At 59.3% G+C, this 23,279-nt stretch overlaps 2 protein-coding genes across 5 annotated transcripts in view; one reads left to right on the top strand and one right to left on the bottom strand.

Annotated features, from left to right (window-relative positions):
- The first annotated feature begins 275 nt into the window (after window positions 1-275).
- FAAP20 (FA core complex associated protein 20) lies at window positions 276-6,154 on the top strand. Of its 3 annotated transcripts, none has more exons than XR_005021453.1 (5): window positions 276-365; window positions 626-761; window positions 848-1,134; window positions 4,763-5,190; window positions 5,237-6,154. XR_005021453.1 is itself a non-coding variant. In XM_036865169.1 (4 exons), exons 1-4 carry the CDS (start codon window positions 304-306, stop codon window positions 4,833-4,835), a joined length of 558 nt encoding a protein of 185 aa, XP_036721064.1. In that variant the 5' UTR covers window positions 276-303; the 3' UTR covers window positions 4,836-6,154. The 3 variants fall into 3 exon arrangements, 1 of the variants encoding a protein (XP_036721064.1); XR_005021455.1 differs by having other exon boundaries at window positions 4,763-5,052; window positions 5,237-6,153; XM_036865169.1 differs by having other exon boundaries at window positions 4,763-6,154.
- A 1,766-nt stretch (window positions 6,155-7,920) lies between these two features.
- The window catches only part of PRKCZ (protein kinase C zeta), a 99,819-nt gene continuing 84,460 nt past the window's right edge, over window positions 7,921-23,279 (bottom strand). The window contains exons 8-15 of one of the 2 annotated variants that reach the window (XM_036865153.1): window positions 15,313-15,399; window positions 13,734-13,869; window positions 13,460-13,547; window positions 12,359-12,478; window positions 11,628-11,707; window positions 11,129-11,218; window positions 8,584-8,699; window positions 7,921-8,317 (exon numbers count right to left, since the gene is read on the bottom strand). In XM_036865153.1, coding sequence (XP_036721048.1) covers window positions 8,230-8,317; window positions 8,584-8,699; window positions 11,129-11,218; window positions 11,628-11,707; window positions 12,359-12,478; window positions 13,460-13,547; window positions 13,734-13,869; window positions 15,313-15,399 — 805 coding nt within the window. In that variant the 3' untranslated portion in view covers window positions 7,921-8,229. The remainder of the gene's footprint in view (window positions 8,318-8,583; window positions 8,700-11,128; window positions 11,219-11,627; window positions 11,708-12,358; window positions 12,479-13,459; window positions 13,548-13,733; window positions 13,870-15,312; window positions 15,400-23,279) is intronic. The other variant, XM_036865144.1, reaches the window with a different exon arrangement.

The raw sequence follows: 23,279 nt of genomic DNA, 5'->3' as shown, positions 1-23,279 counted from the left end.
CCCAAAGGTTGGGGTCAGGACACCTCCCTCTGATAGTGCCACAAAGGGGAGGTCACCTCATGGCCTGCGGAGCAGGTCGTGGGGTCCCCAGGATCCGGTCAAGCGCCCACGTGGGGGTGGGAGTTGGGGTCCACAGCTCACGTCTGGCCGCGCGGGGATTGAGGAGGGGGTCCTGGGTTGGGTTCCGTCCCGGCGCGCCGGGAGTGCCCGGGGCGGGGTCTGTGCCGGGGGCGGGGTCTGTGCTGGGGGCGGGGTCCGGCGCGCGAGCCGCTCATTTCCGCCGGACGCGCTGGCTCCGGGCAGATGGAGGCGGCGCGGAGGTCGCGGCTGAGCCTGAGCCGCCGGAGGCCGCCCTCGGGGGTCGGGTGAGGCCGGGGGCTGGGGGCAGCGGGGGGAATGGGGAGCCTAGTGTCCCCGGCCGAGCAGTGGCCGGGTGGTCACGTCCCCACGTGCTTCCCCGAGCCCGCCTCGGTCCTGTCCCGCCCCCCCAGCTCTTCCCGCTCGACCCCCCCCCCCCGCGGAATTCTCACCTCCCCACGCCGAGCTGCACACCTGTCCCCCCACGCTGAGTCCTCCCTCTTGTGCCCTCCCCCCCGGCTGAGTTCTCACCGCCCCGCCGCCCCAGGTCCCCGAGCAACCCCCCCGGTTCCCCTCCGGACGGCGGCGAGTGTGCGCGGCCGTGGGCTGAGGTGCTGCGCGCCGCGAGTGCGGACCTGAACGTGGACGGCGAGCCGCCGCCGCTGCCCGCGTTCCCCGGCCAGGTGCGTGTGCAGTGGTCCCCGCGTGGCCCCGGGTCTCGGGCTGGAGCGGGGCGGGGCGGGCGCGGTCCGACGACCCCGTTTTGTAGGAGCCCAGGCGCAGCCCTGAGCGGGCGCCCCCGGAAAGCTTCACCGTGGGAACAGAGACCTTCTCCTGGACGCCCTTCCCGCCGGCCCCGCGGCGAGGCGGGGACCCGAGCCACTCCGACCGGGTGCTCCGCGAGGCCCTGGGGCGCACGGGGTCCTCCGCCTGGTCCCCCCAACGACACTCCGCGCCCGAGCCCCGCGGGACCTCCAGCGCCGAGGAGCAGCCGTCCGTGGAGGGGTCGCCGACACTGCAGAGCTGCCCCATGTGCCAGGCCGACTTCGCCCCCAGGTGAGTGGCCCCCCTGGGCCTTCCCTCCCCTCTGCTGCCACCCGGTGCCCCCTTCCCTGTTTGGAAACCACAGGCAGTTTCAGAAAGCTGGGGTAACTGAGCTCGACTTTGGCCTTCTAAAGTGATATTTCATGCAGAAAAAGTTGGCAAAGCCCAGAGACGGTGCTGATCAGCCGGAGGGCACAGGGGTGCAGGTCTGGGGGTGTACTTGCTGGTCCACCGGCCTGGGGCCCTGCTGACAGGCTGCAGTCTCCTGGACGGGGCCCCTGGGACTCTGCAGCACGAGGGCAGGGAGGCTCTGGCTCTAACCGGGTCCACCCTGACATCCGGGAACCGGGTGGCGACTGGCATCCCCGGGTGGACTGCCTCCAGAGCCAGTCCAGGCTGTGGGTCACTGAGCAGTTTTCTGTTACAGCCCCTCGGGCACCTTCCCCCGTGGGTGGATTGCCAGTTTTAAAAACAAGACTTCATTTCTGTGTCCAGAGATGCTTTTTTCTTTTTAAAAGTCCAACGTATATTTTTATACCTTTTTAAAAGTAAGGGTGATGGAATTGGACTTTGCTAAGAAGTCCCAGCTGCCCAGCTTGTGGACCACGTGTCACAAAGCCGAGGACACAGGTGTGGGGGTCATGGGGGTCAGGACGGCGGGAAGGAGCTTGGTCGGATGAAGGGGGTGGATGGCCGGTTTCGGTAGCTGGACGTGCTCTGCGTGTCCTGTGGCCTGGAGAGTGGGTTCAGTTATGTGCTTTGTCTCTGGTTTTCCAGAAGTAAAACCAGCCCTGAGGGGAGTGAAGGGAGTGGCTTGTAGAACTAGCAGCTGGTGACAGACAAAAGTCATCAAACCAGCGATCAAAATGTGCGGCACAAAACCGCACAGGTCTGCAGTCAAATATCCAGGCTCCTTCAGTGGCGACACTTCACTGGAGCCAAGCCTTTGGGGGCCTGGACGGCTCGGGGTGGGGGGAGTGAGGGCGAGGAGGTGGCTGTCCCCAGGGGGGCCTGTGGGCGAGGCCCCCCAGCCGGCACAGGTCTGGCATGGCGGGGGGTGCAGCGGGTGTGGCAGCCGCGCTGAGATGCCCGTGCTCCTCGTAGCGCTGGAGAATTTTTCCCAGACCCAGTGTCTCACCAGACATGCCTCTTGCCTGTACTGATGCTTCAGAACAGTTGTGGGCTGCAGACACCAGCTCCCTCACCAGTTTGCTTTTTTTTTTTAAACATTTATTTATTTATATTTGGCCGCGTCGGGTCTTAGTTGCGGCACATGGGATTTTTCTTTGCAGCGCATGGGCTCAGTTGCCCGGCGGCATGTGGGATCGTAGTTCCCCGACCAGGGCTCGAACCCGTGTCCCTAGCGTTGGAAGGAGGATTCTTAACCACTGCGCCACCAGGGAAGTCCCCCCCCCCCCCCCCCCGCCCCACCAGTCCTGATGAAGCCATGAGCGCTTTTTAAAATACGAAGCCCTCTTGACTCCTGCCCGTCGAAGGAAACCCAGGGACGGAAGTACCGTCGGAGCCCTGGAGAGAAATTCGTCTTCTTGGCAGCAGATGTGCAGCCCAGCACCTCCGGCCTGGTCTAGGGGTGGCTTTTGTTTTTGGATTACTTGTTTTTCTTCACAGTCTAAAAAAAGGACTCCTAGATATGTTAGAAAGAAAGTTCCAGTCTGAGCTCTTTAAGCAGTTAGATTGAGGCTGGGCAGAGTGCCTCGGGATTGCAGAGTAGGTGTCAGCGCAGTTGGGTCCAGGTCTCCGCGTGTCTGGAATGCTTCTAGCACGTTCTTCCCTTTGATTAAGAAGGAGAGAGCGGGCCCTTGCCGGGCCACACCCCGAGCCTGCAGGGTGACAGTGGAAAGCTCCCCCTGCCCCCCTGCCCCTCGGGCAAGGGGACAGGTCAGGCCGTTAGGGGGCAGAAACGGGACTGTCCCTAGAAACACGCCTGCTTTCAGTGATTTTGGGGACTGTTTTTGGGCAGAGATGGAAGCCCTGCCACGCCTCCGAGCAGAGGGGTGGGCTGCTGGTCCGCAGGAGGTGCGGGCGGCCTGGGCACATCGGGCAGCAGTGAGATGGTGCTCGTCTTTCTCGGAGCCTCGTGCTTTCCGGGTCACTCAGAACCGTTTGTCCTCTGAGCTGCTTCTCTGACCTGAGGGCCGTCGTGTACCGCGTGTGTGTGAAAGCCCCTCCGGGTCCGTGAGCTCGGGGCTGGTTCGGGAGATTGGCTCCCACCTGCCCCCTGACGTGAGGACGGGAAACCAGACAGGCACTGTGTCCTCGTGATGGGACCCAGGCCAGCCCGTGGGGTCTCACGCGCTCCGAGGCCCCTGGAGGGTTGGAGCAGAGTCCCCTCCTGTGCTGGGCCTCCCGTCCACGCACCGGGCACGAGTGGGAGACAGAGGCGGAAGCTCAGTGTGCAAGGTGGACCCGCCACGAGGCTCCTGTTGGGGGGTGTGAGGGAATCCCAGACCGTGCCCCCCCCCACGAGGCACAGTGCCGGGCAGCCCCCAGACGAGGTGACCTGGTCCAGATCTTAGGGTCTTTTGGTGGCCTCGGAGAAGGCACCTGGAGGGGCTGCTTCCCAGGACGGGCCGAGGGGCCTCTAGGCACTCGAGGAGGCACTGACCGGGGGCCTCAAATCCCCAGGAGGGGGCAGAAGGCCACCCGATGGCAGGGGCTCCCGCGAGCAGCAGAGGCCGCCATGGGCGTGCATCGGGGGAGAGGCCGTGGCCCTCGGGCTCGCCGAGCCACGCGCTGGAAGGAGGTCGTTTCGGGCTCGGCGCCGGGACGTAGTGGTGCAGGGAAGGGCCTGTCCACTCTGGCCAGGTGACCAGCTTGGTCTGCTGAACGCCCGGCTCTGCCGCCCTCTGGGCACCGTGGCTGCGAGCTGACCGTCCACAGGCCACCAGCACGCGAGGTAGGGTCACTCCCGGCCTTTCCTCCGTGATGGCATCAGACGAGTTCAGGGATGGGAGGTGCCCGCTGTGACCCGCGTCCACTCTCCCCTCCCCCACCCAATACCGAGGGGCTGACCCGTGGGCCTCGGAGCCCCGCTAAGTCCTCTTCCCCAGAGGGGCCGAGTCCTTGAGTGAAGAAGACAAATTCTCAGGTCTGAGGTGCATACCCACCTTCGTAGTGACCGCCCTCCTGGGCACCAGCGCTCACGCCTTTTCTGGTTGCCAAGCGGGTGGTTTTCGAAGGAGGGAAGGGACGCATGGGGCATTTGTCGGTGTGGACACACCTGGTGGGTTTGTCTGACTGATGAGACAGAGCCCCCGCCATGGGGGGTGGGGACCCCGCCCTCCACCTGGGGGGGCCCCGTGTCTTGCCCACGCCCTTTACTCGGGGCTTTCCGACACAGGGTGCCCCTCAGTCTCAGACGCAGGTGCCGGGTGAGCCTGGGAACGGGCATCCAACAAGCCTTCTGGGTGCCCTGAGGACCTTGGGCCCAGGAGCAGGATTTGGAAAGGCCCTTTCTGGTTGGGGGGGGCCCCTCCTTAGCTCTGCCAGCCTAGGGCACCGTCCCCGGTTTCTCTCCGGCTGTGCTTTGGTGCGTGGTGAGCACCCAGGAAGGGCGTGAAGGCGGGTGCTGCGTGCTCCGGCCGGGGCGCCCTCACTGCCCGTCACCCTCTCCTCGCAGGCTGACCCAGCTGGACGTTGACAGCCACCTGGCCCGGTGCCTGGCGGAGAGCGCGGACGACGCGGTGTGGTGAGCAGCGAGGCCCACGCTTCCCCTCCACCGGCTGGGCCGCCTCCCCTCTGCTCTGCACCCCCAAAGCTGTATATTAAAGCGCGTCAGTGGGAGGTGTTCACGTCCCATCTCTTTGTGTTGAGGCCAGAACACTGGGTCCTTTTTCCTTTTTGGCTGATGCCGAGCAGCGTGATGACTGAAGTGGACAGGGCCACTCGGCAGACAGCAGCCCCAGGCAGGTGACAGAGACAGTGCCACCGCTCAGCAGACAGCAGCCCCAGGCAGGTGACAGAGACAGTGCCACCGCTCGGCAGACAGCAGCCCCAGGCAGGTGACAGAGACAGTGCCACCGCTCGGCAGACAGCAGCCCCAGGCAGGTGACAGAGACAGTGCCACCGCTTAGCAGACAGCAGCCCCAGGCAGGTGACAGAGACAGTCACCAGCAGTTTGGCTATTTGTACCTGAGTTGGCACAAGAACAGAACTTTTGCTCACCCCTCGGACTCGGCTCACATTTCACGACAGTGTTTGAACCCCCCTGGGGAACCTGCTCCTTCCGCAGCTGCAGGTTACTGCCAGCAGGGAAGACACTGTCGCTGGTGCCTGTCATCACCCGCAGGGGTTCAGAGCAGCTCCCCTCAAGTCGTGAGTTCACGGGGAGGGACCAGGCCCGCCTGCCGACATCCTGTGTGAGCTGTGTCTTGTTCAGGCTCTCAGTGCCCGTGGGAAGCAGGGCCAGAGAGCGTGTGCAGGTAGTTTTCCTTCCGGTGCTGTTGGCCCACAGGTCCTGGAAGAGCCTCGTCTCCAGCACAGCCACGGCGGCGGCAGCACTGGCGGGGGGCGGGGGGTAGGATGCGGAAGTCAAAGGTTAACTCCCAGAAGTTGGTATTTTCCTTTCAAAAATGGCTTCAGACGAGCCATGAAAAGACACAGAGGAAGGTTCAGTGCACATTTCTCAGTGAAAGACACCAATGTGAAAAGGCTACACGTTGTGTGATTCCAACTCTAGGACATTCTAGGACAGGCAAAAGCCATGGAGACGGTAAAAAGATCAGTGGTCACCAGGGGTTAATGGGGAGGGGGCATAAATAGGCAGAGCACAGAGGATTGTTAGGGCAGGAAAATACTCTGAACTACAAGGGTGGATACGCAATACACGTATCAAGCCTGGGTCCAAACCCACAGAATGTACCGCTCCCAGGCGACACTGCCAGCTGATGCAGCAGAGCAGGTTCTTCTTTTGTAGCAAATGCACCCTCTACAGGGATGCTGGGAGAGGGAGGCGGGGGGGGGGGCACATGGGAACTCTCTGTACCTTACCCTCACTTTTGCTGCGAACCTAAAACTGCTCTGAAAAATAAAATGTCTTTAAAAGATGGCTTCAGAAGCCTTTGCTCCTGGAGACACCTACTTTTAATGAAAATGACAACAGCACGCATTGTCATTAACGTCTTTAATAATGTGCAAGACACGAGCGGGTGTGGCCTTGGTGGGCACCCCCTCTGCAGAAGGAAAGCCAAGGCCACGTGCTCCGCCATTCACTGTACAAAACCACAGGGACGCGTTTACCTCTTTACAGTTCTGACGGCACCAGTTTCCAAGAACCGTATCAAAAGGACACACCGTATCGTGACTGGAGCCGCGGGAAAATGTTAACGATTTGTTTCCAAACCCCACCTCAGCACATCCTTCACCTTCTTTAATTTATAAAAACAAGTGACTGTGCACAAAACCTCCCCTCACCAGGAGCACAGGTCACGCACACGTCTGGTACACGAGCAGCCGCACTGGTGACCGGGAAGCTATTTGGCAACACCGCAACCTTGATGTAAATGCCTTAAGTTTCAACAGATCCGTGGCCCCTGTGCTGTCTGAGCAAAGATGTCACCATACCCGATGCAGCACGCGACCCCTGTTGGGAGGAAGGGGGCTCCTGAGGCCGTCTGTGACCCTGTCCTGGGCACAGCGGGGTCTCCCTCCCCAGGCGACCTCGCAGCCCTCACATGCGGCTCCAGGACGACATCACCGCGGGGCTGCCACGCCCTCAGGCCCAGGCAGCTCTGACTCTGCTCCGTGGTCCCTCATTTCCGTCTCTGGAGGTGGGTCCTTCTGGTCACAACTGGGGGGCTGGTTGGAACAAGTCTCCACGTTCCACGGACACTGCCACCGGGGCCAGGGGCCTAGGGAGGCTGGCGTGTCTGCGGAGGGTCGCGGTGAGGCAGCGGCTTCTCTGTTATCCTTTTCTTACCGTGATCTGCCCAAGGCCGCAGACACATGGAGAGAAGCAAGGCCTAGGGGTTTGTGGCGATGTGGGACATCCGGGGACTGCTGTCCCCGAGGGTGGGCAAGGCCCCTGCCTCCCCCCCACCACACACACACTCTGCCTGTCCCTGAGCTACACCTGACATGTCAGGGACTTACAAACCCACATGATTTACCTCTTTCTAGAAAACCTTGGGTTTGGCTTTTCACTTAAGAGGGTGGCCGAGTGACACGTGCCCCCTTTGCAGATTATGGGAAGTAGGGGGTGAGCCGTGCCCAGAGATGCATGTGTGAGGGTATTCTAGATTTATTGTTTCACTTTAAGGCTAGGACCCATCATACATATATGTTCTTAAAATTTCTAATTCTGAGCGTCATTATTCCTGATAAAAATATTTTCCAAAAATCTGATACATAACACGAGACATCATGTAGGCACTGCTTAGTGTTTCCAGAAATATATTTTGTGCGGATTTAGTTTCAATTTTCTTTTTTTTGTTTTTTGGTCTACGGGTGCTTTGGTGAGCCGTGTTTTAGAACCTCTATGATCCAATTTTCCTGGTCAGTCTAATGCCTGGGTCGGGACCAGCGGTGCCCACCTGGTGAACGGGGGACCTGGGCGTCAGACCACAGGGGCTACTGACATGCTCGGTATGAAAATACTTGTTAAATATTAACAACAGGAACTTACCAGGATTTAGAAAATGTTCCGAATTTGTAAAAATGCTCCATTGCAGTGGATCCCCGCAGGCACTTACGCTCCCGTCCCCGGCCCGCGCCTCCTCCGGGTGGGGCCGTGCCTGCGACACCGGGCGGGTGCCACCCGCGAAAAAAAGGCATCAGAGGGAAGCTTCAACATCATCGGGACACTTTATTCCTCAGGACGTTACAGGCTAACTCTCCCGGCGGAGCAGGTCAGTTCTGTTTCTGTGGAAAGTGTGCACCTTCGAAGTCGGGGACACTTTCTCCCTCGGACACGGGCACCGCGGCCTCCGCGGCGCAGGCACAAGAAGCAAGTTCCTCCGGTGCAGGCGGCCGCGGGCCGGATGGAGGGGCTGTTCTGCCCGGGCCCCGGCGCCCAGCCCGGCATGCATGCGCGGTGGTCGGGGACAGGCCCGCACCCTCTGCCCGCGTCCACGACGAGAACGCGGCGCCTCACGCGGACTCCTCGGCGGACAGCAGCAGCGGGTGGGTGTATTCAAACCCTTCAAACTCCGACTGGTCGATCCTCTTGAGGACGTCCCTGCGGGCACCGGACAGGGCAGGCTCGACGGGCCCGCGCGAGACCCCGCCCCCGTCCCGGCCCGCAGCTCGGAACGCCCCGCCCCCACGCGAGCCCCCCCCCCCCGCCGCAGTCCACGCCCCCGCAGCTCAGGACGCCCCGCCCCTGACTCCCACATGGGACTCCTCCCCCTTGCCCACAGCACCCCGCCCCCCACGCGAGACCCCACCCCCCGCCCGTCCACGCCCCCGCAGCTCAGGATGCCCCGCCCGTCCGGCAGGTCTTACTCGTCGTCTGGGGTCAGCTGCACCGGCTCGCTGGTGAACTGCGTGTCGAAGTTGTCCAGGCCGTAGTCGTCCGTTATCTGCGGCTGGAAGGGCGGCAGGGCCTGCTTCTTCCCCAGCTGCAAGAAGACACGCGGTCAGACCCACGCGCGCCGGCTCAGCGCCCGCTTGGTGTTTGCACAAACACAAACCACGGAATTGAACAGGAAGAGACCGCCTTTAAATATGCCTCATGTTTAAAGACCGATTATTTTTCTCTTAAAACAAAGTCCAGCAGGAAAATTTTCCAAAGTCATAAAAACCCTACTTGAGCTGAAAAATGCCAGCAGCGCAGGCCGCACAGGACGTACCTGGGATGCAGCGCAAGGTCCGACCACCCACGCGAGACCCCACGCCATCTGGGGTCTGCACCCCCCCTCGGCAGCCCCACCACTTAAACCAAAGGAGGCTGGTTTGGGAAGTTTCTTCCTTTCTTAATCTGGGAACCCAGGTCATAAAGGAGCTGGGACCTGGCAGGGACACCCCTGCCCACACTGGAACCCCTTCTCCCAAAAAAGCCTTAAGTGGCCATTTCTATGTTTTCTTTTTTATATATGTTTATTTTTGGCTGCATTGGGTCTTCGTTGCCGTGCAAGGGCTTTCTCTAGTTGTGGCGAGTGGGGGCTACGCCTCGTTGGCGGTGTGCAGGCTTCTCATTGCGGTGACTTCTCTTGCTGCGGAGCACAGGCTTCAGTAGTCATGGCACGTGGGCTCAGTAGTCGTGGCTCGCGGACTCTAGAGCGCAGGCTCAGTAGTTGTGGCGCACGGGCTTAGTTGCTCCGCAGCACGTGGGATCTTCCCGGACCAGGGCTGAAACCCGTGTCCCCTGCATTGGCAGGCGGATTCTTAACCACTGCGCCACCAGGGAAGCCCTCTATGTATTTCTAATCCCAAAGGGATGCACAGCAGTAAAACGCTTGTCAGGCGGGAAATGGGGTGTCTCAGGACCCAGACTCTGCTTCCTACTCGACATTTAGGAGGATGAGACACGCTCATGCCTGGAGAGGGCGAGTCGTGCGCTGGGGCGGAGCAACTCAGCGCCGCACCGCTCACAGTGAGGATGGAGGACGGCGAGGATGGAGTGGCCCCCACGTTCACTCACTCGGTGACATAACCCACCCTCCCACCCCCCGCCCAGGTGTGTGCTGCGCACTTGTGCTGGGCCAGGCGTGCTCCTAAGAACTCAGATCGAGCCGTAAGTGAGAGATAAGGTCCTTGCCCCGTGGGGTCTGCTCGCGCCCACGCCAGCCACGTGTGAGCCGGCAGCCAGCCCTCCAGCCCGGACCCCTCAGCTCTCGAGGCCCGGAGCAGCTTGATTCAGGAAAAGGATGACCCAAGCCTTTCGGGACTGGCTGCCCCCTTCCCTTGGAGGGTCTGAGTGAGCGCTGAGCCTGGAAACCTCCACCTTAGTGGGGCCTCCACGGGACCCCGTCCAAGATGTGGAACTGTCCCAAGGCTCCGTGTGGGGAGAGAGCGACAGCCGAGTCAAAAATAAGCCCCCAGCCCACCTCAGCTCCCACTCCCTTTGCACTGTGAGGCCCAGAGCCATGAGGAACTCCAGTTATAACAAGAGAAACAAACTGGGCCTGGAATGTTGAAACACATTCCATAAGTTGTGGGGACGTGGGAGGGATGAGCACAGGTTCTGCTGGCGAAGTTGGTGCATGAAATGAGGATGTCACAGAAATAGACGAATCCTTCCCAGTAACGCCCAAGTGTCAGGGCTGCGGCCAGTACACCTGCCGGGGCCCCAGCAGCATCCATGGCCAGGCCACTGGGCAGAGGAACGCCTGTCTCTGTCACCCAGGGGTGCAGGAGCAGAGGGAACGGGCCGACCCACAGGCAGAGCGGGGTCACCAGTGTTTGTGTGCGTGCATGTGTCTGCACACCCGTGTACACACTGCAATCACAAGGCCTGAAAGAGGTGAGGGAGGGGTGGAGGTCGGGGAGGGGCACAGCTGTGCAAAGACAGGAGCGGACCTGCTATGTCGGGGCGTCGAGGGCATCACGAAGCCCCAGTGGGGGAGGCCGCTGCTGCTAGGGGCCAGGCGGGAAGCAGGGGACCAGCCCGGATGAGGGTGGCTCAGACCCAGGTGGCCGCAGTGGGGGTGGGAGAAGGTCCAGACCCTGGAGGTTGAGTCCCCGAGGACTGGGTGGGTCAAGGTCCACTGCAGGGGGGAGAGGCCACGGTGCACCGGGATGTCCTATTGGAACTAGCTAGCCGGCCAAGTGGAAACGTCCGGGAGCTGAATCAACTCAGGCGGACGGCAGCGGTCACAGACCGGGCACCCCGCCACGGGACCCCCGGCATGGCATGGCCGCCCAGGCAAGGCTGCTCCCAGGCCCTTCAAGAAGCAGCCCCCCACCCCCCAGGGGCTTGTCAGGCCCCCTCCTTGTTCTTCATGTGAGTTTCCAGATGGCTCCCCGCCCGTTTCCATCCATCCCGCCCCCCTCCAGGGCCGCCCACCACACGGGGCGGGGGGCCTTATCAGATTCCGTGCTGCTTTACCAGGTCCCAGTCTATGCTACGGAAGAAAGCGTGAGACTTGATGTCGGAAAATCCAGTTTGCGGCCGGCAGCCGAGCCTCTCCTTAGGGTCCTGGGGGTCAGAGTTCAAATGAGGACAAGTCAGCACAGAGCAAGGCAGACCCTGATCTCCCCCGTGCCCAGCAGGGGAACGGGCCTGCCCTCCCCGGGACTTAGAGACCTTTAGCAGACCACCCCGCACCGGCCCAGCACCCAGGTGAAGGCCAGACGTTCCCTTCATTAGAAACGCTTCCTCCCAACAGGTTAAGCTCCTCCGGGAAGTTCCTCTTTGGCATCACTTCTCGTCGTTACATTTTGTCAAGTGTGAACAAGCATCCATAGGACATTCAAGGAAGGACGCAGAGAGTCACACCCACACCCGACACTAAAAATGCCAACCAGCTGGTGGAGCCGTGGCCCCAGTAACTGAGAAAGGGCCGCAGCCATGGCCGGCTCGGCCGCCACGGTGGCCACGAGCGTACCTTGTTTAAAAATCCTTTCAACACGTGGGAGGCCTTGACCGAGAGGAACCGGGGGATCCGGATGGGCTTCTCCAGGATGACTGCAACAGCCGGGACCGGGAGGTGAGAGCCAGTCCCTTCTCCGTGCCCGGCCCCCGCCCGCCACGTCAGCTCTGCCCAGCAGCCAGGGAGCCGGCGGCCTGCAGGGCGCTGGGAACCCTTTCTGAGCAGGAGGCTCGGGGCGCTCGTGGTGCCCTGGGCCCCGTCTTACACCCCAGCAGGGCCTCGAGGCCTCAAAGGGCCCTAGTGCCCATGGTCACGTGTGCTCACGATCACATAGGAACCAACGGTGGCTCAGCTGGCCCTGCGTCCCCATGTCCACGGGTGCCAGAGGGCACCGTGGGGACAGCCTCAGTCCTGAGCCCCAGCATCCCGGGGCCCAGATGGCGAGGAGCCGTGGCTGGAAGGGGGCGGCACTGGGGCTGAGCACAGCCCCTGCCCGGGAGTCTGATGTGCACACCTGGCGTGGGCGGAAGGGAGTTTGGGCTAAATCAGGACAGACTCTCTTTCCCGTGGGCGTGACAGTGCCGTGTCCGCCCCCGTTCCACGGGGGCTGTGCTCCCTGAGAGCCGGTCGTGGACAGGCGGCCCCACCTAGTCTGTGGCAGCCGCGGGGACCAGCCTGGGGACCTGCACCTCTGAAAGGGGACAACCCGCGGGGTGTGGAGGCAGCGGGACGCCCGGGCCGCGCACCTTGGAAAAGGTAGTCCTCGGTGTTCATGTCGGGGTTGTCGGTGATGATGTCGAAGGGGGAGCGGCCAGCCATCATCTCGAACATCAGCACGCCCAGGGCCCACCAGTCCACGCTGAACCCTGCGGGAGCGCGGGGCTGTCAGGCCGGGCCTCTGCGGCTGTGCCGTCCCGTCACGGGCCGACAGTCGTGACAGTGGGCGTCTCCTGGCCCACAGCTGAAGATGTGTGTCCCCGGCGTCTCCCAGGCAGCCTGGCCTCCCCTGCGTCCACTGTCCCGGGACGCTCGGCTCCTCCTTACTAGCTGCAACGCTGTCTTCACATCAAGGCCGTCCACGGACGGCCAGCTGCTCCCAGGGTCTGGGGCCGTCCACCTCCATTGCACACGGGATCCCCGTCCCGGGCCAGGCTCTAGACTCCCTGCTCTGGTCCACAGCTGCCGCCTGTCCTTCTCTGGCTACTAAGTGACTTCAATCCTATCAGCCTCCTGGGTGCCCAGGTATCTGAGGGTGCGAGAACCTGCCCACCCTGCCTACGCCCCCACTTTTAACAGCAAGGAAAATGTGTGGAAATATCTGACGGTATATTTGTGATGTGAAAACAGCAGAACCCAAGGAAGGGGTGGACAAGCTCCAGTGTCCACGGGGGCTGTGCGTGGCTCTAGTGGCTCTGGGGAACCCCCTCCGGTGGGCGGCACCCACTGACTCGGGACACCCGCCTCGGCTCTGTCTTTGCTTTGTCTTCTCCTTCCCAAGCCCTTCGGGCTCCTTGACCGGAGGGATCCTGTCCAGTGACCTCGCCAGGGGACACTCAGGTGGACACAGAGGACAACAGCTGGGGACTGAGGCCAGGTAGTGACCTGGGGCTGGGACGAGGTAAGGGTGTGCGTTTTAGTGTAGTTTGGTTAGGAAGACCCCTCTCCCCGGCTGCTGGGCCAGGGCCCTGGAGCCCCTGGTTGGGACCCCCGGCAGGGTTGGCCCCAGGCAGGCCCACCTCCCTCTCTGCTCCGTGGCCGAGTCCCCAGGGAGAGGAAACTCCCAGGGCTTCGGTCATGCTCTCCCGCCTCCTCTGAGCCCAGCGCCCTAGTGCCCCGCCCGCGCTCACCGTACTCCTCTCCCCGCAGGATTTCCGGGGCGATGTAGTTCGGGGTTCCGCAGAAAGTGCTCGTTGTGTCACCGGGGCCCAGGCCTTCCTGTAGGGATAAAGCCAGTTACCAGGAGGGAGGGGCCCGCCAGACACACCCCCGCCGGTGAGAGAACCCACAGAGGACCGGCGATGTGGGGGCGGCCGGAGCCCGGCAGCCAGGACAAGACGGAGCAGACGCTGGGCTGCCCGGGACCCCCCAGAGGCAGGTGGGGGCAGCGGGCCGGGAGCCCACCTTGCACATGCCGTAGTCCGTCAGCTTGATGTGGCCGTCGGCGTCGAGGAGAACGTTGTCCAGCTTCAGGTCCCGATAAATAATCCCTCTCTCGTGTAGAAAGTTGAGCGCGATACAAATCTCAGCAGCGTAGAACCTGGGGAGGGGGTGAGACCCGTCATCAGCAGAGAACCCAACCAGGAACCGGGACGGGGGCGCAAGCAGACAGACGTCCCGCATCCTCCGCTGAAGAGCGCGTGGGCCGACAGGACAGGGCAAGGCACGCAGCGTCCTAGTGGTCAGGGAGACGCAAACCAAACCCACCGTGAGACATCACCTCGCGCCCACCAGGACAGTCACTATCCAAACCCCCCAGACAGAAAAGAACAAGCGCTGGTGAGGAAGTGGAGAAACTGGAACCCTTGTGCACTGCTGGTGGGAATGTAAAATGGTGCGGCTGCTGTGGAAAACAGTATGGAGGTTCCTCAAAAAAATTAAAAATTAGAATTACCACGTGACCCAGCAATACTACTTCTGCGTATATACCCAAAAGAATTGAAAACAGGGACTCGAATGGGTATTTGTACCCCCATGTTCACAGCAGCACTATTCACCGTAGCTAAAACACAGAAGCAACACAAGTGTCCATTGTCAGATGATGGATAAACAAAATGTGGTCCATTCATACAAGGCAGTAATATTCAGCCTTAAAAAGGGAGGAGATTCTGACACCTGCTCCAGCGTGGGTGGACCTTGAGGCCACTATGCTGAGTGAAATAAGCCAGGCATGAAAGGACACATCCTACATGATCCCGCTTCTGTGACGTCCCTGGAGGAGATTCATAGAGACAGAAAGTAGGAGGGTGGGGCCGGGGCTGGGGAGGGGTGGGCAGTGAGTGTCTCATGGGGCCAGAGTGTCGGTTTGGGAAGATGAGAAAGTTCTGGAGATGACGGTGGTGATGGCTGTACAACACCGTGAATGTGCTTAACGCCCCTGAGCTGTGCACTTACAAATGGCTGAGACAGTAATTTCATGTGTATTTTACCACAATTAGAAAAAGAGGACATGAGCGTGTGGGGCTCGCTGTTCTTGACTGATTACCCGCCTCCCCCCAAAAAGGATCTATGGTGACTCATAATGCCGTGTGGAATTATTTTCCAGTGAGGAAATGAGGAAAAGAGAAAAATATGGAAAACAGGAAAGAGCTACGTACGGGGTGGAAATAAACGCCCCACCCGCCCGTGAGGCCAAGGCTGCGTGGCGGTGATGGGGTCAGTGTCCCTGAGAGTCATTTAAAAAGAAACGGAGATTGTCTTCCTCTTCCAGGCAAGCCCCTGCTGTACATCGTGCAGATGGTGGGGAGCGGCCTTGCCGTCCAGGCGGCTAAGCTGATAGTCGGGACGTTCACCCCGTTTCAGAAACAGGGAAAAAGCACAGTGCCGTCGCACACGCAGTGCTCCGGGGCGGTCGGCCACTCCCAGGACCCTCCCGGCTCTGGCCTGGCCCCTGGCAGGAGGCAGTGACCCCCTGTGCCCCTTCCCCAAATCCACTTCCCCCCCGCCCCCCCAGGTTCCCCGCCCCGCCCCCGGCTGCACCCACCTGGCGTGCTCCTCGGGCAGCTTTCTCTGCCTCTGCATGTGGAACATGAGGTCACCCCCGTTGACGTACTCGATGACCAGGAACAACCTGCGGGACACATGGCGGCGAGGCCAGGGTCACAAGCACGGCCGGGACCCCCAGGGGTCCCCCTCTCTGGCCGGTCACCCTCCTGAGAGGCCCAGGGAAGGCGGTGACCGGGGCTGCCCGCCCCACTCTGGGGTCAGGGGGAAGCCGCTCAGCTCTGACCCCGATGCAGTAAAACTCAGGAGAGAAACTCTTGTTCACCACTCGCTGCATCCAACGCAGTTATTTGTTCTCCCAGGGGTGCCAGGCCTGCCTTTGGTTAAAAAAGGTAAAAATAAGGCAGGGCTGGTGGCCGGAGGCCCACTGGGGCAGGGAGGGCACTACGTGGCTGGGTGGCCGCAGAAGGCCTCCCCAGGGAGCAGAAGCCCGGAGGGTGGGGGGACGGGGAGGGGCCACGGGGGAGGGCAGAGAGCTGAGGGACCACCCTGTAGGCCAAGGGGCCCGGCTCGGCAGGAGAAGCCAGAAGGGCAGGTGCACAAGCCAGGTGATGCGAATGACCCTCTGGCTGCTGTCTGGATGGACCCCAGGGAGGGGGGAAGGGCAGGCGGAGGGGGAGGAGGTGCCCAGGTGAGAGCACAGGTGCGCTGGCCAGGAGGGCCTGAGGCAGAGGCCACAAGATCGCCAGTGGGCTGGGCAGCCAGGAGGGGAAGGAGTGGGTGGGACCCTCCCCCCCTCCCCCCCTCCCCCTCCCTGAACAGCAGGTCCCAAGGGGGAGGGTCAGGCTCGCTGACCTGGCCACAGGGAGTCGGCGATGCCAGCTGCCCTCCAGGAGGGGGGCTGGGGGCAGCGGGGTCGGGGCCTCCGGCGGGAGGATCCCTGTGACTGACAGATCCGTCCTCTGGATGCAGGCAGGGCCCTTCAAGTCTCCAAACAATTTACCATTTACCATGTGGTTTCTTTTCTGATAAGATCCTTCTCGCATTTAATAAGGTTCCATTTTCAAAATTAAATTCACACACGATTTTCCAGAAATACCCTGCTGAGGGCAGCGCGTGGATTTTTAGGTCAACGGCTCCTCTGGGTGCTTTTGGAGAGTTGGGAGCACAGAGGGAGCGGAGCAAACCCGCCGGCCCCCCAGCCTGTCTGCATCCCTGATTCAGTGATGACGTCCTTTAACACGGAGCAAGTGAACGAGCTGCAAATCGCCTTCCAAGTCTCTGATTACATATTTAGACTAGAAACAACTCCTAAATACATAAATAGCAGAAATGGAGACAAAAGCCTGACCACTGGGTGGGTAGCCAGAGCCTTCCCTGTCATCCTGGAGAAAACCCAGCTCCTCTGTGGGGGCGGGGCGGCTCCCCTGCCTCCAAAGGATGCTCTCGGAAAGGGTCCAGGAACCCTGGCCCTGACACGGGTCCGCCCGTTTTGCAGGCAGATTGTACTCACGCACATTTTGCCTGTGGCTGCTTTCACACTACAACAGAGGTGAGAGACGGAAAAAGCTTGCCGACCCGCTACAGACAGCAAGGACAAACGACAGCTGTACAGCCCCCGCTGACCGTTGGGCACTATTCCAACACGTGTGCACGTCTAATCCTGGCAGCTACCCTGAGGGAAGTGCTGTGCAGGTCCTCGACCCCTGCTGAGAGGCCTAAGACCGCACAGTTTTTAAAAAAAGCATTTACTAACAACTCCGTGACATCAAAGCACAGGACGGTATTTGCCCCCAGGACCCAGAATCATGCAGCCCCAGGAGGTGTGTTCACCCCAACGTGGGTGCTCCCCAGGAAACGGATGTGGCTGCCCACACAGGGACAGAAAGCAACGCCATTCCAGAGAAAAGAAAGAAACACGCCAATGCTAGAGACAGACACCGACACGATGGCTTAGGGAGCAGAAGAAATCTAAGGGGACATTTAAGAACCCAGAGAAGAAGAAGCAATGGTAGTTTCCTTTCTGTATCCAGGGGAAAGCCCGTCAAGGGAGTTTCAAGAGAAGCCACATCTCTACGCGTGGACGCGGGGACACGTTCAGCTGGTCTGTGGCTGTCGCCTGGGGCCCCGGGTCTCAGGTAACTTGCTGATCAAGGAATTTATTTAATTTGTGAAACTGATCAGCTACAAGAACAGAGCAGGGAGTTTTTTTTTCTTAAAGCAACTGTATATCTAAAGATTTTTTTCATTCTACAAATAAATCTTAATACTACTCCCAACATTTCACTTTTTCTTTTTCCTTTTTAATTTTTACAGGAGTATACTGGATTTACAATGTTGTGTTACTTTCAGGTGTACTACTTTCAACATTTCTTTAGAGCAAAACCCCACCAGAGCCGTCAGGGGCTGATTCGCTCTGATGACAATGCTTTGTGTGACTCAGACGAGCTGGCTGCTGTGACAAAACGCCCCGATGTCCATGGCCAAGCGCAGCTGAAGGCCGTCTCTGGGCTTCACGCCCGGGGCTCTGCCATGTCGGGCCTCCCGCGTCCCTGCACGTGAGCCCCTGGGGCGCAGCCACAGTTGGCACGTGTGTGATGCCAGGATGGGAAAGAAGCCACCCCTGGGGCCGAGACAGCAGCTTACGTTTCCTCGGTACTTAACAAAATGTGCAAAATATAGTAAAACCTCGCAAAACAGGATTCATCAAGAGCTGGAGACAGAAAGGGGAGTAAACACCACAGTCAACTCACAGGCTGGGACCAGGGCAGGAGCAGAGGCCAGAGGCCGGTCCTACGTGCCTGTCCCCCATCACCTGAGGAAAACCTGGGATGTGGGGCCTGTCCGATGGCTGAGGGCGCCGGGGGGCAGGGGAAGAGGGGACCGTGGCCCCGTCTGCATGGGAGATGCTCTCCTCAGCTCGGGGATAAGTCAGGCCAGGCCCCTACCTCCCCACAGCCCCCATGGGATAAAACACCAGCCCCGGGCTTCCCTGGTGGTGCAGTGGTTAAGAATCCGCCTGCCAATTCAGGGGACGTGGGTTCAAGCCCTGGTCCAGTAAGATCCCACATGCTGCGTGCACCACAACTATTGAGCCCACGTGCCACAACTACTGAGCCTGTGTGCCACAACTACTGAAGCCCGTGCACCTAGAGCCCGTGCTCCGCAAAAAGAGAAGCCACTGCAATGAGAAGCCCGTGCACCACAATGAAGAGTAGCCCCCGCTCGCTGCAACTAGAGAAAGCCCACGTGCAGCAACAAAGACCCAATGCAGCCAAAAATAAATAAACAAATTTATATATACATATGTAAAAAAAAACACCAGCCCCATACCTCGCTCAGAGGTGACACCGATGGCATGGGACAGTGTGCTGAGATCAAGAGGTAATGCCACATGGACACCAGCAGCTGGCTGCATCTGGCCCCCCACCCATGTCTGTCAATAAAGCTTTATCGGAACACTGTCTTTGTCTGTCCGAACCCCAGTGAGTAGCTGTCACAGAGACCGTGTGGCCCTCAAAGGTGAAAATACTTACTATCTGGTCTTTTGAAAAAAAGTGTCGACCCCTGGTGTAAAAAATAACAAGAACGGCAGCTTTTACAGCCCTCACAAAACGTCAGGCACTGTTCCAAGCACATCTGTGTATAAAACTTAACCTGAGAACCGTGCAGTAGGTTCTAGGAGTTTCCCTATTTTACAGACAGGAACACTGAGGCACTGGGAGGTGAAATAACTTTCCCAGGATCACACAGTTACTGTCTAATAAGATCTGATACCGGGTGATTTGGATGAATCCAGAACCCACGTCTGGAGCCCCACCTCCAGTTACCGACCCCCCATCGCAGGGGTGGCCGCCCCCCAGAGGAGCTCAGGGACAGAAGAAAGGAAAAGAGGAAGCAGACAAGCACCTGGGCTCCTGACAATGAACGACAGACAGGAAAGGAGGCTGAGGGCCAAAGGGAGCATCTCAGGAGAGACCACCCTCATTCCCGAATGAAAACACAAATCAGAAACGCAAGGCGAGCCCCAGGACAGACATGGTCAGAACCCAAACCCTGACTCGGAAGGATGCTCACAGCGATCACGGTGCGCGTGCAAAGCAGAGCCCACGGCTCTGGGACGGCTGCCAACAGAAAAGGGAAGCTGGCGACTCCAGGCCCAGAAAAACCTCCTCCTGGAGCGGGGGGACGCACAGCTTGTCTCCATCTCCCCATGGACGACGAGTGCTGGACGGACACACCACCAAGCACCCATCTGTGTTCGAGGGCAAGGGGACCTAGCTGAGCCTGGCTCACGCTCTCACATGTGAAGGACGCACGGAACGTGAACCCTAGCGCTTCCCCAACTCGGGAGTCATGCCTCATGATGAAATCGAGCAAAGCAGGAGAGACCAAGACAGCGAAGCAGCTACAGAAGGACCAGCATGAGGATGGCACACCTAAAAAATATAAAAATTACAGCAAACACAATTGGGTGGTGGAGAGAGGGAAGCTGCCCTCTGAAACACCCTAGGCCCCAGCAGATTCAGGGAATCCTGCCAAGAGATCATTTCAATGAGATTTAGAATGTTCCAGAGAGTAAAAAAATAAGGAAAATGCAAAAATCTAATAAAGATTGTATAAGGGGAACTAACTATAGATGGATCAGACATCAATATCAACATCAATGAAAAACTCCTAAATAAGATCAGAAAACTGAATTCAAAAGCACATTAACAGAATTGTACACTAAGACCAGGCATGCGTTTCCCCAGGAATTCAAGGAGAGTTCAACCCTGGGAAATATGCTATAATGATACAATTCATCATTTTAGGAGGCCCCGAGGAGTAAAAATCATGACAATCACCTCCAGAAATGGTGAGAAGACCTTTGGAAAAATTCCATATTCTTTCTTGCCAATAAAATAAAAAGAGGTGTAAACTTCCTTCAGACAAACTATAACTCCATGCCGGTTATTGGCATGTCTGTAACCTCCCCACTGCTGGGTCTGGGAGTCTTTGAGCTGCGTTTCTGAGGCTCTGGGGGAGATGAGGTGATGGGGTCCAGGAGTCCGTAGGGGGTGATCCTGTTCGCAAAAGCCAGACAGGGGCAGCACCTCCTTAGCCTCCAGCCTTGTCAGACGGGGCCCCTGTGGACCCAGAACCCAGGGCGATGGCCGCAGGTGGAGACCCTGGTCCCTGCTGCTCCCTCCCTCCCCCAATGCCCCCGGGCCCCTTGCTGTAGCAAACGCCAACACATTTGACTGGAATGCCAGCGCGGTCTGGTTCTGCGTTCCTGACACCCCACTGGCTCACAGCAGCTGGCGCTGGGCTCTCAGTGCCAACACCAGACGCGTTCCCTTGGGGTCAGGAAGGGGACAGGTTTGCCCACCACCACCAGTCCCCAAATGCGGTAGGTACTGGCTGATGTCATTAGAGACAGAAATGAACAGGGGCACGAATTGGGAAGGAGAGGGTAACAGCATCGTCTGCAGATGTTATCACTGCACATCCGGAAATGCAAGAAAACCACCTGAAATTTACTGGAGAAAGAGAATCATGAGGCAAAGGGCCCGAAATCAATGTGCAGAAACCACATTACGTTGCTTGTTGCTTCAATGGAAGAAAAGACCTCACTTATAGTAGAAACAGAAGAGAGAAACACTCAGGACAAAAATTAAGCGAGGAACTGAAAACCCTGCATGAAGAAAAACTTTAAGATCTCCCGAAAGAGCAGACGAAAAGGGAAACCACGTGACTGAGTAGGAAGCGCCTGCACCCTAAGGATGCCCTGTCTTCCCTTCCGGAGCTGGACAGGTTGATTCCAAGGTCCACATGGAGAAATAAACAGCAAAAAAGGAAAAACAAGCAGCAAAACGTGTCAATGGTAAGACCAGGGAGCGTGCACAGAAGTTACTTCCTCCTTTCACTTTCCAGCGTTTTAAAATTGCGACAAGTTTTCTTTAAAAAAAAAGGAGCTACCCTTTTACGTGGTTTCTGATGTCATCTAATAGTCGGCAAAAGCACAATTTCAGGTCTGGTCCTGACAGTTACTTCGACAGAAGGAGCCCCCATTCCCGGCTCTAGCGAGGCCCTGTCCAGGGGAGGCATGCAGCTGCACAGGGCGTCATATCAGTCAGGCAGTGGCTGCATGGGGCACCGGGGTCGCCGCATCCTAACGGGATGGTCCAAGGACGCCAGCTCATGGAGAGCGTGTCCCCCGCCCGTGCACGTCCGTCCCCACGCACACGGCAATAACACGGCCCCGCCGCCCACTGGCCCTGGTCTGAAAGCAGCCAGTCGTCTCCAGATTAGGAAGAAGGAAGGAACCACACTCAGTGAAGGCTGTGTGTGGGCACAGCAGCAGGAGGACTCAGGCCCCTGGGCTAGGCGGACACAGGCCACGCCCCAAGGGTCCCTCACTGTCCGGGGCCGTGGGGTGATCCACATGGCTGCCACAGTGTTCCCAGAGAGAGTGCGGTCCCCCCACACGATGGAAAAATACTGCGAGGTCCTGAAACCTCCAGAGTGTTCCGGTGAGTCTCGACTCACTTCCAACGGGGGGTCCCTTCTCCCCACGTGCGCCCTCGTGCCGGGCAGTCTAGCCCGAGGGGTCCTGCTTGGTAGCCTGAGGGGTCAGGGCTGCATTTGGACCATTTTAGGGGATGCAGGGGATCCAGGTGGAGAACAGAGGCTGACGTGGCTCCGCCCACGCCCACTGTCACTCAGCGCCGCGCTTTCTATTCTGGGTTTAAATTATGACTGGAACAAATTTACTGCCTTTGGAAAGTACAGTGACTCACGTTCCCAAGGAGGGAGCACCTGCCCCTCAAGGTCGCGGATGATTCCTGCCGCGTGCACGGCCCCGTGGGTGCATCCTCGCGCAGCGGTCACAGGTGTCCCGTGACCATCACCAGGGCCCCCGGGAACCGGATCTCCCTGACCCTCCATCAGGAGCGGGCGGAGGTCAGACTGGGCCCTGGGTCTGCTCACCGCAGGCCTACCTGCTTCTCACCATGGTGACAACACACGTGGCCCCGGCTCCCCCTCGGCTCCCGCTTCCCAGCCCCATGTCCGCACTGGACACGTGCTCGCCCCGCGCCCCCAGCTCTCCACGTCGGACCCCGCCTGCCGCCCCAGCAGCGCCCAGCGTTCGTCAGTCCTGCCACACTCTCCCTGCCATTGGGCGAACTCACCGTCCTCGTCTCCCTCTAGGCCTCCCTCAGGCCTCCTCGCCCAGCAGGTCCTGCGTCCCCGGCTGAGGATCGTGGTGCTTTCGGAGGCCGTCCCATCGGCAAGCCCTTCCTCATCCTTCCCCGGCACAGCCGCCTCCCCTGGGACACACCCGTGTGACCATCCCTCGTGGGCTCTGCCCCCACCCCACCCTGACGGCGTTCCCAGGGTGCACGTGCACGCTGTAGCCTCCCTGTATGGGGCCCCGGGACCCCATCCAGGCTGAGGTCTCTCCAGAGCTGCAGGTAAGTCCTCAGGTGCGATTTACAAAGCCTAACACACAAGGCGTTTCACATCTCGAAGCCACCAGGAACCAGGAAGAACTGAGTTTAGCATCCAAGTGGGAGCTGCAAACAAGGCACAACTGCTTTGTTCTTCTTTAAAGGGGAAGAAGCATCTGCGTCCGTAGATGAACATAGATAACCAATTGGGCCAACGGTTAAAAGGTTTTATTTTAGAACAGCAGGTTGACTGTAAATATTTTACTGGTGGCTTGCTCATCTGTGATCTGAGATCACGCAGAAGCGAGAAAAAGGTCCCCAAACTACAATCTAAAGTGGGGGGTTGGGGGGAGGGAGAAACAGATTTTCAGCTACCGTCTCTCGATCACCCGTTTTCCCCACGATAGCTTAAACTGAAGCAGTTTCCCCTGTTTTGGCCATTTCGTAGTTAATTTTGGCTGTTGTTTAGAAAAGATGGGCTGTGTGGATATGAATGATGGTTTTTCCGTAACACAGATGTTTATTTTATACTAAAACCCCACTGTGGGACTTCCCTGGTGGCGCAGTGGTTAGG

Source organism: Balaenoptera musculus, chromosome 1, assembly GCF_009873245.2.
Source record: "Balaenoptera musculus isolate JJ_BM4_2016_0621 chromosome 1, mBalMus1.pri.v3, whole genome shotgun sequence".
Taxonomy (NCBI): domain Eukaryota; kingdom Metazoa; phylum Chordata; class Mammalia; order Artiodactyla; family Balaenopteridae; genus Balaenoptera; species Balaenoptera musculus.
Note: the sequence above shows the minus strand (reverse complement) of the source record. Positions and strands in the feature narration are given on the sequence as shown.